Source organism: Culex pipiens, chromosome 3, assembly GCF_016801865.2.
Source record: "Culex pipiens pallens isolate TS chromosome 3, TS_CPP_V2, whole genome shotgun sequence".
Lineage (NCBI taxonomy): Eukaryota > Metazoa > Arthropoda > Insecta > Diptera > Culicidae > Culex > Culex pipiens.
The window spans coordinates 71,793,160-71,808,788 of NC_068939.1; the positions used below are offsets into that span (position 1 = coordinate 71,793,160).

The 15,629-nt window shown below is 35.0% G+C and overlaps 1 protein-coding gene across 3 annotated transcripts in view; it reads left to right on the forward strand.

Moving 5' to 3' along the window:
- Nucleotides 1-2,454: 2,454 nt before the first annotated feature.
- Nucleotides 2,455-15,629, forward strand: part of LOC120419515 (ion transport peptide) — a 74,127-nt gene continuing 60,952 nt past the window's right edge. The window contains exon 1 of one of the 3 annotated variants that reach the window (XR_005605734.2): nt 2,455-2,643. Coding sequence is in view for 1 of the 3 variants with exons in the window: in XM_052709765.1 (XP_052565725.1) it covers nt 13,686-13,691 (6 nt within the window). In the remaining 2 variants the exon portion in view is untranslated. Of the gene's footprint in view, nt 2,644-13,493; nt 13,692-15,629 lie in introns of those variants that run through there. The other 2 variants (XM_052709765.1, XR_008212412.1) reach the window with 2 other exon arrangements.

The window sequence follows — 15,629 nt, forward strand, 5'->3', positions numbered from 1 at the left end:
AACAACTCCCCAAAGTTTGGGCACGATTGGTTTAGTCCTCACTTTGCGCAAAGCGATTCAATTTTCCATATAAATTTGTATGGGAAAAACCATTTTTTTGAATTTTGATATTTATAAAATCCACGTTTCAAGCTGTACTAAATCCGGATTCATATTCGGATGCTCTGAAAGGTGCTCTACAACTTTCCCGAAAAGAGTATGGTGCTAGCATGTCCCTGAAAGAAGATACAGCGTCCTCAAAACTCGTCTAAAACGTGATTTTCGAGCAAAAAACACGTTTTAGACGAGTTTTGAACACGCTGTATCTTTTTTTAGGAGCAAGTTAGCACCATACTCTCTTCGGGAAAGTTGTAGAGCACCTTCCAGAGCATCCGAATATGAATCCGGTTTTAGTACAGCGTGAAACGTGGATTTTATAAATATCGAAATCCAAAAAAATGGTTTTTCCCATACAAATTTATATGGAAAATTGAATCGCTTTGCGCAAAGTGAGGACTAAACCAATCGTTCCCAAACTTTGGGGAGTTGTTTAGGACCTCAAAAGGAACTGAAAAATTTCTGTGCTCGCTAAATTTGGACAACTTTATTTTTTTCCATACAACCATATTACACCCTAATGGAACATCCCCTTTCATTTGCGGGGTGAACGAAAATCTTTCGTCGGGAAAAATTGAAGTTTTTGAACTTTTTTCCTATGGGAAGAAATTTTGCCTATTTCAATTTTGTATTGTTATGAGTCCACGTGGACATGATTTATTGTTCAGATCATACCATTTCTTATGGGAAATTATGCAGGGAACATTTTTCCTCAAGCACGCAAAGTGATTAGAAATAAGGGGAAAAAGTTATAAAGGTTTTATTGGAAATCATGTCAATAAATCATGTCCACGTGGACTCATAACAATACAATAATGAAAAAGGCGAAATTTCGCCCCATAGGAAAAAAGTTCAAAAACATCAAACGACGATAACTTCAATTTTGCCCGATGAAAGATTTTCGTTTACCCCGCAAATGAAAACATCCCCTTTCCATACTTTCACATGTATTAAACAGTTTTCTTGCTATTTCTCAAAAAAAAAACTACCTCCCCCCCCCAAAAACTACCCCGTGTATATCTTGTTTTTTCAGAGTAGTCCTTATCCATACCTACAACTTTGCCGAAGACACCAAATCGATCACAAAATCCTTCAAGAGATAGAGATTTTTGAATTTCCATATATCATTTTTGTATGGACAGCTGCCAAAATAGTATGGAAAATTATCTGGATAAACTAATGATGCAAATTGGCTTCTTTGGGCATACCGAAGGCACCAAAAAAAGTTTAAGCCAGATTAATAAATACAAAATTAAAATTAATAAAAAAGACCGATTTCGTAGAGAACTGCTCAGTTATAAAATGAAACATTTATGAAATTTTCCGATCTTTCGGATACTAACATTTCATAAGGACGTGATATTTAAAAAAATAAAAAAAATATATCCAATTTCGATTTTTTACAAAAATCACCTCTGTGGCAAAATTTCTGACAACACTTTACTATGGCTCGAAAGTTGTTTTGGACCCCTGAAACATTTAAAAAAATATCGAAAATAAAAAAAAGAAATTTTGGAAATTGAATTTTCTTGAAAAAAATGTTCTTAAAAAGTCGGCAATTTTGTTTTGTTTACCTATTTTTTACAATATTTCTCATCAATTTCTTCAACGTTACCGAAGACACCAAATCGATCAGATAATTCTTTCGAAATTTACAAATTTTAGAATATTTACGTACCATTTTTGTGTGGACAGCTGCCAAAATTGTATGGAGGCTTTTACGGCTTAACCAAGGACACAAATGGTTTCTTATGTCATAGGGAGGCCCCAAAGCCAAAATTAAAAAAAAAATCCATTCCCGGTTTTGGTAGAGAATTTCTCGGATATAGAATGACGCAATTTTTTAAAAGATTTTCGCTTTGAGGAGATGTTTAGTGTAAAATACTATATCGAATCTGGGGCAAAACATAAATATTGCTGAAAATTGAAATTTTTCTTTGAAACACTTTTTTTTAATTTATTTTGATTATTTTGTTTTGATCTTTTTTTCAAATTTTGTCCTCTTTTTTAATGAGAACCACCCTTTCCTCAATTTCTTGTAGAAATTTGTGCGCGTTTGTATGTTTGTTCGTTCAGTTCCTTCCGTTCATCATTGTGCGTGTGTTTCAGATCAAAGAAGGAAAAAGCACCCTCCCAGTAGTGTGCACTGAGACAGAGAGAAAGAGTTCCATCGAAATCGACTATGGCCGTTGCGGCCACCCCTTCCGCCCGTTGGGTGGTCGCCTCCAATTAGGGGTTGCGCTTTTTTTTCCTTGGCTCTTCTTGCCATATATAAATAAGAAAACAAATTTGCCATCGCAAGTATTTCCCCGTTAGATGCTTGCTGATAACAAACATCACTCCTCTGGACCAGAAAAAAGTGTCGATTTCAGGATTGACTGACAGTTGAGTTCTTGTTCTGGATTTTTGTTTTGTTTTACGTTAAAAAAAACTTCTCAGTGAAAGTGTGTTGTTCTAAAGTTCGTGAGTGACCTAGTGGGAGTGTGACAACCCTGGCAGCCCTGCCTCTTTCGGTGGATTAATCTTGTGTAATTGTCCCAGCTCAAGGTGAGTCCGGCCAAATTTAATAACACCTTATCGTCGTCGAATTGCATTCCAATCACGTGATATTGAATTTCCATTTCTCAAACGCCATCGTGCGGAGACCGGTTCGATAAACAAATACGTTAATTTCTGCGAGTGTGTTTGTATGGAGCTGATACGATTAGCAATTTGCGCATTATAAAAAGTGCGGCCAGGTGACATGGAGTATGTGATCGAGCTTTATAATTTAGTGTTGTGTTGTTTTTTTTTTGCTGAATATCTATGTTTTGCGTCTTTTTTTCCCGGGTTTGAACTTGCGTCAAGTTGCACCAGATTGAGGAGTGTGGTGTCATACATCATGCCATATGACGTGAACTGTGGTCACGTTTTCCGATGGAGTGTGATGTCCTGACAAAATGTGTTTAAATTATTTTTAATTTGTTGGGTTGTTTGAACTTTATTGTCAGTTTAAATTCAAGTTTTTTTTAGTTTAAATTCAAGTTTTTTTACGCTATCAAACAAAAAGGAAAGTAAAGGCAAAAAAAAACAATTCATTTAAAATTTGAAGCCTAACTTTCAAAATTTTTGAGAAAAAAGTATCACAAAATGCTTTTTTTATTATTGCAGTTATGCTGCTGCTGAAATTCACCAACGAATAAATGGACATTTTTTTGTCCTAGAATTTTATGTTTTTCCGATCTATGATCCCAAAATTCGAAATTTGCAAAAAAGTAATAAATTTCCCTATTTGATAAAAAAATAAGTTATCGTTGAACAATGCACAGTGGTCCAGATCGCAAATTTTTAGAAAAATTGTGACGTTTCGGAGCTTTTGTGTCTTCAGCAGAGTTGTTTGCAAATGGAAAGGGGTAATTTTTGGATTGGTTGAAAATTAGGGAGATTCACGATTAGGGTGATTTTGAAAATCTAACTTTACAGATTTTTTTTCGTCTTGTAAAAAGTTATTGGGCTTGCCAAATCAAGCAACTTTGTTAAAGACACCAAAATTTTATCTCGTAATCTACGCCTTCTATGACCAAATTTATAGAAAGCATCTGAGCAAACCTTCAAAAAAAAAAAGTGTTTTGAACGTGACAATTCAGGGTTAAGTTTTAGAGAAAAGTGAGCTCTAAAAAATGAACATTTTTTTTGACACCTCAATTAAGGGCCAAAAGTTCAAGCCATTTTAAAGTAAAAACGTTACTTAATCCACCGGAAGGTGGTTGCTGCCTTCCTCCTAAAAGCCTTGCAACCACACACTACGAAAGCTTTGGCTAACGCTTACTTAGTAAAGACACTATACATCTGAGTGCTGCCATCTAGGTATGATAAATTTAATGAACCATTTAAAGCACTGCAGTGTTTGTGTGCGTGCACTGAGCGTAAAGTTCCGACAGCTATCCGCCGGAGCTTTCAAATTATGTAAATAATGACCCTTTTTAGTATCAACCAAAACAGTTTTTCGAACATATCTTTTAAAGTACTGCACCAAGCCGGATGAAATTTAAAAAAGACTTAAAGAACCTGAAGGCAAATCCAAAAACATAGATCCGGACAAAATCGGTCGAGCCAGTTCCGAGAAAAGTGAGTGAGAAAAAAAATTCTACGTCCATCCACACGCACAGACATTTGCTCAGAATTTGATTCTGAGTCGATATGTATACGTAAAGGTATATCTGGGAGGCTTATTTAAAAAGTTCAATTTTTGAGTGATTTTATAGCCTTGCCTCAGTGAGGTGAGGAAGGCAAAAAGGATGCAAATTTAAAACTTAAATATCTCGAAAAGGCGCAACCCGAGCAGACGGAAATAACTTGGGAAGGTCAGTTTTTGATATTGTGAGAAGATCGAAATATGTCATTGGGATGATCGGATTAGTTGTTAAAATAACAAAAATCAATAACAAAGATTTGTTCGAAGAATAACTAAAACTGTTATTATGTTGTTATTGCAACAACAAACCAATAACACAGAAGGAATCATGAAGGAATAACAAGATTTGTTATTTTGTGCGGAGAGGTGGAGCAGTTGTTATTGAACTTGTACGTCTCCATAAAAAAAATATTGTTTTGGTTTATTTGCCATTTGCAAATAATCCTGTAGTTGCCATAATTCTTCTGTAGTCAAAGCTGCAGAGTCGGGTTCCTTCAAGCGACTTTGAATCCATACTTTGAAGACAACTCCGACTCTGGATGCAGGATATGACGTCGACGCCTACTTCAGCTCTCCAAAAATACCCGACTTCACAGATTCCGACTCCAAGTGAAAGTTGCTGAAAATTAGCTGAATCCGATGCCGTCTCCGAGGTCTCACTCCAGCTCGAACTTCAACGTCAGCTCCGACTTCCTTGCTCTGTGAAAATATTAACAATTTTTGTTATTCACATTCAAAAAATTCTCAATAAATAAATCAATTCCCTTAGAGAATATAACAAACTTAAAAAAAAACAACTTTCAAAAGTTAATTTTATCAGATTAATTTTTGCTTAAGGACACCATTTCATGGTCAAATAAATGGCCACGATTAAATTGGTCAAAATTATTCCATAGTTCTAGCCAATTTTAGTAAAGTCCCTTAGGGTGTGTATGAAATAATTAAAAAATCAACTTTCAAAATTTCAACTTTTAAGAATAATTTTAGCTTAAGGACCCCATTTCATGGCTAAAATAATGACCCCGACGAAAATGGTCAAAATTATCCCATAGTTCTAGCCAATATTTGCAATGTCCCTTAGGGGGTATATCAAATAATTAAAAAAAATCAACGTTCAAAATTTCAACTTTTTAGAATAATTTTAAATATATGTTTTTCCATGTAATTTGGCCCGCTGATTCTGAATCTGCCCTCAGCCAAAGTATCGAAAAATCGATTTTTGGTCATAATTTGGGTTTCCGTTGGAAAAAGTTCGGTCTGTTTTGCGAGTGGCAAATAAAAGTTCGCCAGAGAGATCCGGCCCCCATCCGATTCTGTATCAAAAACGGATTGGCAAACGCTCAAAAGCGTTTTAAAGGTGAGAGATTTCTCTACAAATTCGTTATAAAAAATATTTGTTTAAGATCTATCCACCTATCAGGCCAGATCAATTAAAAATCCATACCAAAAATCAAAAACCATAAAATTTTGAAAAAATCAATTTTCACCGATAGACTATTTTCATATTTGTAGATTCTGATTCAGGCCGGTAAAACACAACATTCTACGTATAAATCTCCGATGGGTATCTCGGTTTATAATACGAGGCCTTCGGGCAATCGAGACCGGACTGGAGTTGATAAAAATGTCACGATTGATAAGGGAGCGTTCTTTTATTACGAAACACAACAAATGGATTTTTGACTCCCCTCCCCCCTCTCGTAACAAAATTTCCATACATATTTAAAAACATATATGGAGCGTAACACAGCCTTCGACCCCCGCTCCCCCTAACTGCGTTATGTAATAAAATAATGCTCCCTATGAGAGCACATTTCAACTTTTATGAAGTCTTTTTTAGGGCAAAGAAATAAATATGTTTTTGAATAAATTTGTAGCCAACTGGTTTTAACAAATCTCAAAATACAATTTCAACTGTTGAGATTTCGAAAAAAGTTTCCGCGTGGTTTATGGATGGACCCTTATTAATTGCTCAGTAGGAAGTGAGTAAGCAAGTTTATTTCAGAAGTTTTGCAAAATAAATAATGATTAAATATTGTCAATAAGCGTATTGGATGGAAACAAGATCAAATCCTTGACCTGCCAAACATTCCCTATTTCCCCTAATTTTCGTTAAAATTATTCCAAAATGATAAAGTTTGATTTGCAGAGTTATAATATATTTATATCTATTTATATCTCCTCGGACACTTAGTTTCGAGTAGGAATCTCGCAATCGAGAACGCCAAGGCAATGCTGTAGAGCGAAGAATTTGATTTTTGATTTATACTTATAATGATGCGTTTTATATGTGAATTTAATCGTAGTTGTAAAATATCTATCAAAACTGCATAGCAACTCATATTATCAATACTATTTAACTACGTAAACTGCAAATGTAATTTTAAATTAAGAGATTATCTCCAACGTGGCACGTAGCTCTTTTTTACCACGCAATGTTATGAACTTTTAAGAAGAATATCTGGTTTCCCCTTGGGTAAACATTATATTATTTAAATGAAACAATCACAAGAGTAATCACTCAACTATGAGATTCGTGTTCTTAATCCCCTTACGTAAACGGGATACAACTTCTTACGAGATAGTACACCGTCTAGCACAATGTAACTCAGCGTTCCTTTGTCCAATTAGCTGTTTGTGTGTGTCTGTGCATGTGTTTGGGATAATCCACGGAATGTAACAAGCCGAAAGGACCTATCATGTCACCTTGATGAGGCCTCTGCAGTTGAGCGACACCACAACGGAACGTTAATTTGCGCCACTTATTGAGTCGTTGCGGCGTAAGGGGGGTTATCCATGAACGACGTAACATCGGCGATTTCATGTGAGACTATTTGTTTTTTTTTAATAAAATTTTCTTCAAAAATATGGAAGAATTGTCTTTTTCAAGTGGCGTTACGTTATCTCTAAACCGCCTAGAAAGTATCAATAGCCAACAAGATTTCCCTTCTCCGGAGGAGAGTGTTTAATCGAGAAAAAGTTTCCCCGCGATTGACACATTCCGAACAATCATCATCGGTTTCCATTGGTGGTTATTCAGCGTGTCCCGAGCACGTGTTGGAAATGTACGCTTTCTTCCCCCTTTTGCTACCTCCACTTTTGGAACTTTTCTTCACCCACATGCAGAGAAGAATGTTTTCCAAGGAAACCCATCAAACGCAGTTTTCCTTGTGGCAAAAGTGGAAGGAGATGCAAAGTTTGTGTTTCAATAGCTTCGATACTGATTCGGAAACGTGATTTATTAATTTTACAACAGCTAACATGATTGACCTTTAAATGTAAACGTCGTAACGTCAGTTTATGGCTGTCAAAAGTGTTTTTTTTTTCTAAACGTCAGAAAGTGACGTGTGAAAAATATAGAGTAATCTACGTTCGTTTGTATTGCGTGTACGTACACGAAAATAAAGTGAGGTTAAATTTTGTCAGCCAGCAAAATCAAATGGTGCACTAGTGTGCGTACGCGAAACGTCATAAAGCTCTATAGACTACAACAAGTTGTTACTTCACGCGAGATCGTTTTGGTTGACAGAACAGCTGTCAATCGGTGTCATGATTGGGTAGTGGCGTTCCATGTCAAAGGTCATTGCTTTGGGTGTAGAATTATTTACAAATGTTGCTCCTTAGAATCCACTGCACATACACAATCAATATACGAAACCTGAAAATTTACGTTTGTAGGGAAACAAAGCTTTTGTTATACAGTTAACCTTGGTACGTGAGGACCATTCCACAGTTTCTTAATAGTACTGTCCTTAGTATTCTTCCCAATCGCTTAGTCATGTGCCCTCGAATCTCTATCATCCAATTCACCTTTCGCGCTGGCTCCGGATAACCTTGTCGGCCCAACGCGGCAATTCCTTCAATGAAAGTAAGCACTTTACAGTACACTGGGTGACTCCACCGTCCTACAATACCTTCCTCTCTGGATGACCTACTGGCTGGCCCGGGGATGATCGTCGGTTTGATTCGGCCGCGCTGAACCACCGCTGTGTTATCATCGTCGCGGCCCAAGTAGCGAGTTTGCGTGCGCTAATGGAATTATCCAATCAGCCTTTTGAATGAATTACCGTGTGCTCCTGGGACATCGCGTGTGTAGTTATGGTCTGAAGTGCGTTAGTGTACGTACCACCGTACACCCACAGAAAAGAGATGCTGCAGAAAATGTCACACAGCTCTCGCTGCATAAATTGACGCTCTTTCCGTCAAACATGACAGAAACAGCCACCATGCAAATTTACATCAATCTGATGCGGTTCACCCTGCTAGGGTGTACCTATGAACTCGTTACCAAGCGCTTTCGAGCAGAGAAAGTGAATCGCGTTCCGCGTAAAGTGCGATGCGATCTCACAAGTACATGAACCGCTCTGTGGGTACGTAAAATGTCAACGGTTTGTGTGACCTGGCGATGGCACAGTAGTGTGTTGTTGCAGTCAGTGTCTCTTTTTTTTTTTTCTTCGTGAAAAATGGTTAATAAAAGCATCCTGTCCCACGCAGTCTCGCGTGTGTTTGGTGTGCACGGAACGAATCGTATATTGTGATTGTGCTAGATTTATTTTTGTTTATAAAATTTGAGTAGTGTTCTGCAAACCTACAATTTAAGTATTTGTTATAAATTATATGTTTTTTACAGTGTACAAAATACCTAGTGATTTAGAACTCTCACCGGAACAATAAAAGATGGCCTCACTCAATGTTTCAGCACAGGGTGTTTCTGTCAGTAGGAATTGTTGTGAACAAATTCATGCAAAAATTGTAGCATTAATCAAATACTTTTCAAATAAATTAAGAAATTGTTGTACAGTCCAGACTCGATTATCCGAAATCCTCAGAAAAATTTCACTTTAAATAATCGAATCATGATTGAGAATTTTTAAATCCAAGATGGCGGCCATAATGGCGGTGATGCAATATTGAAAAAATGCATTTTAATTTTTAATAGACAATCAATAACTAAAATTTGACTAAAATGAAAAAAATACGAAAACATTTTTTTTTGTTCGTGATTCGATTATCCTCAGATAATCGAGTCTAGACTGTACTGAAATTAATCCTGCTTCAATAACGCTTAAATGTTGTACATAAGAAACTAATTTTAAAGGTTCTTAGTGTATAATTGTTTGAAGAATCCGATAATGCAGTCTGTATTCGCATTCGCATGGATCTTGCAGACTGGATTTTGCCATGTATATACATATATAATTATCACATAGGGTAGGGTAGTAGCGTGGTTCACGTTTCTATGAAAAAGACAAAAGTTGTTATTTTGTCTTGCATCAACCGGAATTTCATTTTTTTATGTCCCCAGAAGCACTCCTGAAAATTTGAGCCCATTTGGTAAGGTCTAGGAGCTCCAGTTTTAATTTGAAATTTATATGGGATTTTGATTTATTTTCCATGGGAAACTATCTTTTTTTACATTGTATTAGATTTTTTTTTATAAATCGATAAAATGACTCAATTCTTATAGTAGGAAATAGGTTTTGAACTGGGGAACAACTTTGTAGAACATACCAACAAGCTAGGAAGTGACCCTTTAAAGATACAGATACTTTTAGATGGTGGCTTTTGAAGGGGTCAGCCACCATCTAAAAGTATCTGTATCTTTAAAGGGTCACTTCCTAGCTTGTTGGTATGTTCTACAAAGTTGTTCCCCAGTTCAAAACCTATCTCCTACTATAAGAATCAAGTCATTTCATCGATTTATAAAAAAAAATCCTTATACAATGTAAAAAAAGATAGTTTCCCATGGAAAATAAATCAAAATCCCATATAAATTTAAAATTATAACTGGAGCTCCTAGACCTTACCAAATGGGCTCAAATTTTCAGGAGTGCTTCTGGGGACATAAAAGAACGAAATTCCGGTTGATGCAAGACAAAATAACAACTTTTGTCTTTTTCATAGAAACGTGAACCACGCTAGTAGGGTAGTCATCAATGAGACACTTTTGGTTTTCAACTTTCAAAGATTTTTCTATTTTTTCATCAGCATGTTTTAATGAGCTTTTTGTTGCATTTTCTTTCTTTTAATGTGTTCTAACATTGACCAAAATATGGGATCGATCCGACATCTACAGCCAGAGTTATTCAACTGTCTCATTGTAGACGCACTTGGCAGGAACAATGAGACAGCTGGGGAACAATGAGACACAATACGAAAATCAAATTTTTTCTAGTAAAACATCATGTTTTTGCATTGTTCCATTGCAGGTAACTTGCCTTGAACATTTTAGAGCAATTTTGCCAACATGAAACTTTAATTAACAAAAGTTATACTAAAAAGTATTTAAATTTTGTAAAATTTGTATATTTATACCAAATAACTTTGTATTTTTGGTTAAATGAAGTTGAAACTCTATAAATATGCCAAAAATCACTTTTAATTCATGTTTTGAAAGATTTCCATAGATATTGAAAAGTTTAATGAAGAAAAATCAAAGTGTCTCATTGTTACCCATGAGCTGAAATGAGTGGGGAACAATGAGACAGTCCTGGATACTGGGTATATTCTAAATTTTGGCCAAACCTAATGAAAGGACATTGTAGCCCAACTCAATCCCTATGGAACGTCGAAAGAAATTTGAAGAAATATTAGTTTTGGTGTTAATGGCAGCCTACGAGCGAAAAAGTAATTTTTGTCCATAATTTACTTTTACACCCCAGAATCAAACGTTTATGAATAACTTTTCAAGGGAGCGTCCATAACCAAAGCCACTATTATAGCAGACGTGTATCCAGTAGATACACCTTTCCCTCAAATATGAGCATGATTGGTTGAAATTACGACTTGTGAGAGCCATTTTATCATTGTTCCCCGTGTCTCATTGATGACTACTCTACCCTAACCTGAGGGAGGGTTGCCAGATCTTCATTCTAAACATTATCATAATCATTAATTCCTTCTCATAACCTACTACCTTACCGAAGACACTAAAAGGATCAGAAAATGCATTTTCAAGATATAGAATTTCGAAAATTCACATGCCTTTTTTATATTACCAAACCTCAACATTCTATGGAACTTGAAAATCTTATTTTGACTCAAAACAATTGTCATTTTAATTGTATTTTAGAACAAAAGTTGCTCTAGTTAATCTTGAAAACACGAAAAGTATTAAAATATTTGTTAACATATTTTAAAATATGGTTTTATATTTATTATTGCTCTGAAATTTGTTTCCATAAATAACACAATTCGACATTTTTGAAGTTAATGTCGGTAAACACTTCAGTGTTATTAATGTACGATAAATTTGAGCTCTTTGAACACGCTATAATCAAAAGAATTGAATTTATATAAATTTCCTGCCAATAAGTAAAATTGTAAATTTTGGATACAAATACTTTGGAACCATCCTAAGCAACCATGCGCACCCATTTCTATCTGTGGGGGAAGCAAAAATAAAGAGGTGCGAATGCGAATTCCTAAGATGATTTCGTAGTATTTATACCCGGAATTTACAATTTTTATTTTCGTTTGAATTCATTACGTTTAAAATGTATCGAAAGAAGCGTGTTCAGAAAGCCCAAATTTTTCATACTTTGACGAAATTGAAACGTTTGCTGACATCAACTTCAAAAATGTCGGCTTGTGTTAACGTCATGTTTCGAATTCCCGGACGCTTCGAAACCCGGACACTTCATCTTGTTTTATCAATTATTTGGATATAAGGTCGCATTATGAATGTCAAAACTTTGTTATTTGATGAATTCCAACATCAACTTTCATTTAAAGTTTGTTCAACGCTGTAGTTAATGCCAAAATAATTAAATACAATAAAATTATAAGTTTACCAAAAATGCGAAACATTTCACTTGAAATATTTCATAGGCGTTCGAAGCACCGGGAAGGCAAAGCAGAAATTTGTAGTTTCGATTTCCTTAAATTCTAGCAAATTTTTTTTATAAAATATCGATTGTTTTGATGTTATCAGCTTATTTGAGACCTAAAGAATGCCATTCACTGAAATTTCAGTCCAAATTTGTGCGATTCATAAGTAAAATCGAGTGTCCGGAATTCGAAGCAAAAGTGTCCGGATTTCGAATCAGCTTTTATCAGTGTCCGGGATTCGAAGCACAACAAGTCATTTTAATTTTCAAATTCTGATGAAAAATTGTTAGAAAAGACATATTTTGCATGCATTTTCTTGAAACTGAATGTTTATACTACATCCTGATGATGTTTCTACATTTCCAACATATTACATGATTTTTTGCCAGTTATAACAAAAATGATATGCTACTAAGTGTCCGGATTTCGAATCATGACGTTATTACTTTGTGATAATAAATTTAGAGAACATGTTTTTTGTCCTATAAAAGTGTCCAAACTGCGAGAAACTTGTCAAACACTTCTTCTTCTGATTCTTCCCCTGAAATTTTAACCGAATGTCCCATTTGTTTGTCCCTTAGGAAGTTAATTCGGAAATTAATTAGTACTTCAGGTGAACCGTTTATTCCCTGACCCCACCCTGTGCCGGCCAAACTGCTCACGGTAGTGCAATCAAATATTCTCAAAACAAATAAATTAAGCCTAATAGAAGTGCCAGACCAGACATGATGGTGTGCGTTCCATCACAGGTTAGGTTCCAGACACACAAGAGCCACAATGAGATTACTGGCCAGTGGACTTTTCAGTGCAGATTTTGCAGTTTGACGAAGCGACGTACATTCTCGAACCCTTGGGGGTAAAAGTCGACTACCTAGTTGTTGTACACTCTTGAGTGAAAGTGAATCTTTTTCTCGGTTTGTTTCTACCGGCTGAAATTTGCGCAAGTTTTGTTGCCAATTGGATAGCGATCGGGAGGAAAATTAATTATAGAAAATTCGGAAATTCGGAGGAAAAATTCGAAATGTGTTGGCACCTGGCGAAGAGGTTCGACATTCGACAGGTGGCTCTCGTTGGGGAAGTTTCTAGTTCTATTGCTGGAGCAAAGCAGTGCAGTTTCCTGTAGAAGATCGAAACGTGCCACATTTGAATCTACCGTTTTTGAAGTGAATAAAATGGAGGTCAATATTCAAATTTCATCGAGGGAGGGCAGCAGCTCGGTTGAAACGTTGATTGGCGTGTTCTGTCACACTTAAGCTGGTGTGAGTGCGAGTTGATTTGCTTTTGTAGTTGTAGTTGTTAAGGCAGGTTTATATGAAGAAAATTGGTAATATGTTTTACAAAAATTCATTGTTAAACAGTGTAATGAAATGATGTGAAGTCGACATATTGAAAGAAGTATCTGTGTTGCTCGGTTTGTTTGCAGTCGACAAAAGAACTGAGAAAAAGATTATCGAGAAGAACAAAATAAGTTCTTAGAAAAAGTAATAAGGAAGTGACCAAGTTGAGTAGAAAACTCGATGAATGTGTTCAAACCCAGTTCTTATTGAAATTGTCTGTGAAAAGACCTCGACGGAAACAAATAACCATGAAAGTGAGTAAGATTTTTTATATATTTATAGATTGTTCAAAAAGTTATACCACTTAACCAATTGATGAAGACGCATGTTACTTTAGTACTGATGACACATTAGAAGACTGGTGGTATTAAAAAAAGCAATTACTCCATAAATCATTTGCAAAATTTTGCCAAATAATCTCACTCCAATTTCTCGGAAATAGCTGGACTGATTTGGACGATTCCGGTCTCATTCAAGACCATAATGCGTACCATGAACAAGTATAGGGAATTGGATGACGGGAAGTGTTGGTGCTCTACTGTTTTGAGGGGATAAGGGAAAATCTTCACGGTACACAAAAAAAGTGTGTGAGAAATCATGAATTTCGATTAATGAAATAATGAATAATTTTATTCAAGATTTCATGAGACTTTTTATGAAATCATGCATAAAAATTCATTAATTTAAGAATTTTATGCATGGCTAATTTTTTTCGTTCATGAAATCATGAATATTCATGATTTCAGGACTGATTTTTATGAAGTCATAAATAAACTTCAAGAATTCATAAAAAAATATTCATGATTTTACGATTTTTTATGCATGCAGAAAACTTGCGTCGTAAAATTTAATTCGCAAATGTGTGAATCATGTTTTTTTATGATTTGATGAAAATTTCCATGTTTTCATGAATAAAATGCATGAATTCGTGCATCATTTTTGTTCATATTTATGACGAGTGATCTTGATCATTCAAAAATAGTTTGGCTCGAACTGTCAAGTTGTTCTCATTTGCCAGTTCAACTGCGTGTTAATTTTCCACGAAGTCAATCGTGTAATCCGGAAAAATCGTACCACAAAAATGTGAATATTGCGAGTTTTACGTTAAGAATTTTTCAACTATGCATGTTGGACATGAATAATCCAGGAGCCGTGAATAAATATGAATGATTAGCCAAGACCGAATACACTCGTAAATGTTTGTTTCGAATTCATGAAATTTATGCATGATTTCATGAAATTTATTCATTATTTAACAAATTTTATTCACGCCTTCAAAAATTAATCATAAAACATATTCCAGAAGTCATGAATTTTATGCACGAGTTCATGAATAAAAATTCATGATTTAATAAATTTTATAAATTAAATGATGAATTTTTATTCACGAGGTATATTTTTTTGAACGGTATTATGAATTTTAAATCTTAATATTATGAATATTTTTCACGACTCCATGCATTCATTTCATGATAAATAACGCCAGTTTGGTTTATTTCCAGATAAAATTTTTGTTTTTTTTTTGCCCATTCGAGAGGTAAATTTCAACATTACTAGAGGTTAAATTCAACATTTATTGTGCCAACAAATCTGTCATCATTCCCAGATGTAATATGACTATGTTTTTGTTTACTATGTGTTGAATATTTTACTGTTAACACTTTATGGTCAAAAGAAGAAAGTGGAAGAGTTAGGGGAGATGGGGGCAAGACGGCCACCCTAAGGGAGAAGTTTAATAAAATTTACACAAAAGATTATTTTGATCTCAAATTACGTACATATTGTTCTACTACTAGTCCATTAGAGAAATGACATACATTAGTTGGTCTAAAAACCAATTTTCAATACTTTTCAGCAATTTAAAAAAAAATTAAAATCGTATATATTTGAAATACGCGGGGTAAGACGGCCACCCATGTGGGGTAAGACGGTCAGTGCTATAAATTAACTTAATAACTTTGCTAAATCTACTCAAATACCTACATGGTTGGACAGACTTCTCTGAATATCATAACTATTTTGATTGAAAAAAATCAGGTTTCAAATGTGAAGAAAAATGCTGTTTAAAAAATTTCATATTTTGGCTTAGTGAGTTTCATATTATTGCGACCGCATTTTATGAAAAACTGTGAATTTTTACTACAAAACAAACACAATTTATTGCAAAATAATTAGTTTGTGTATTTCGATTA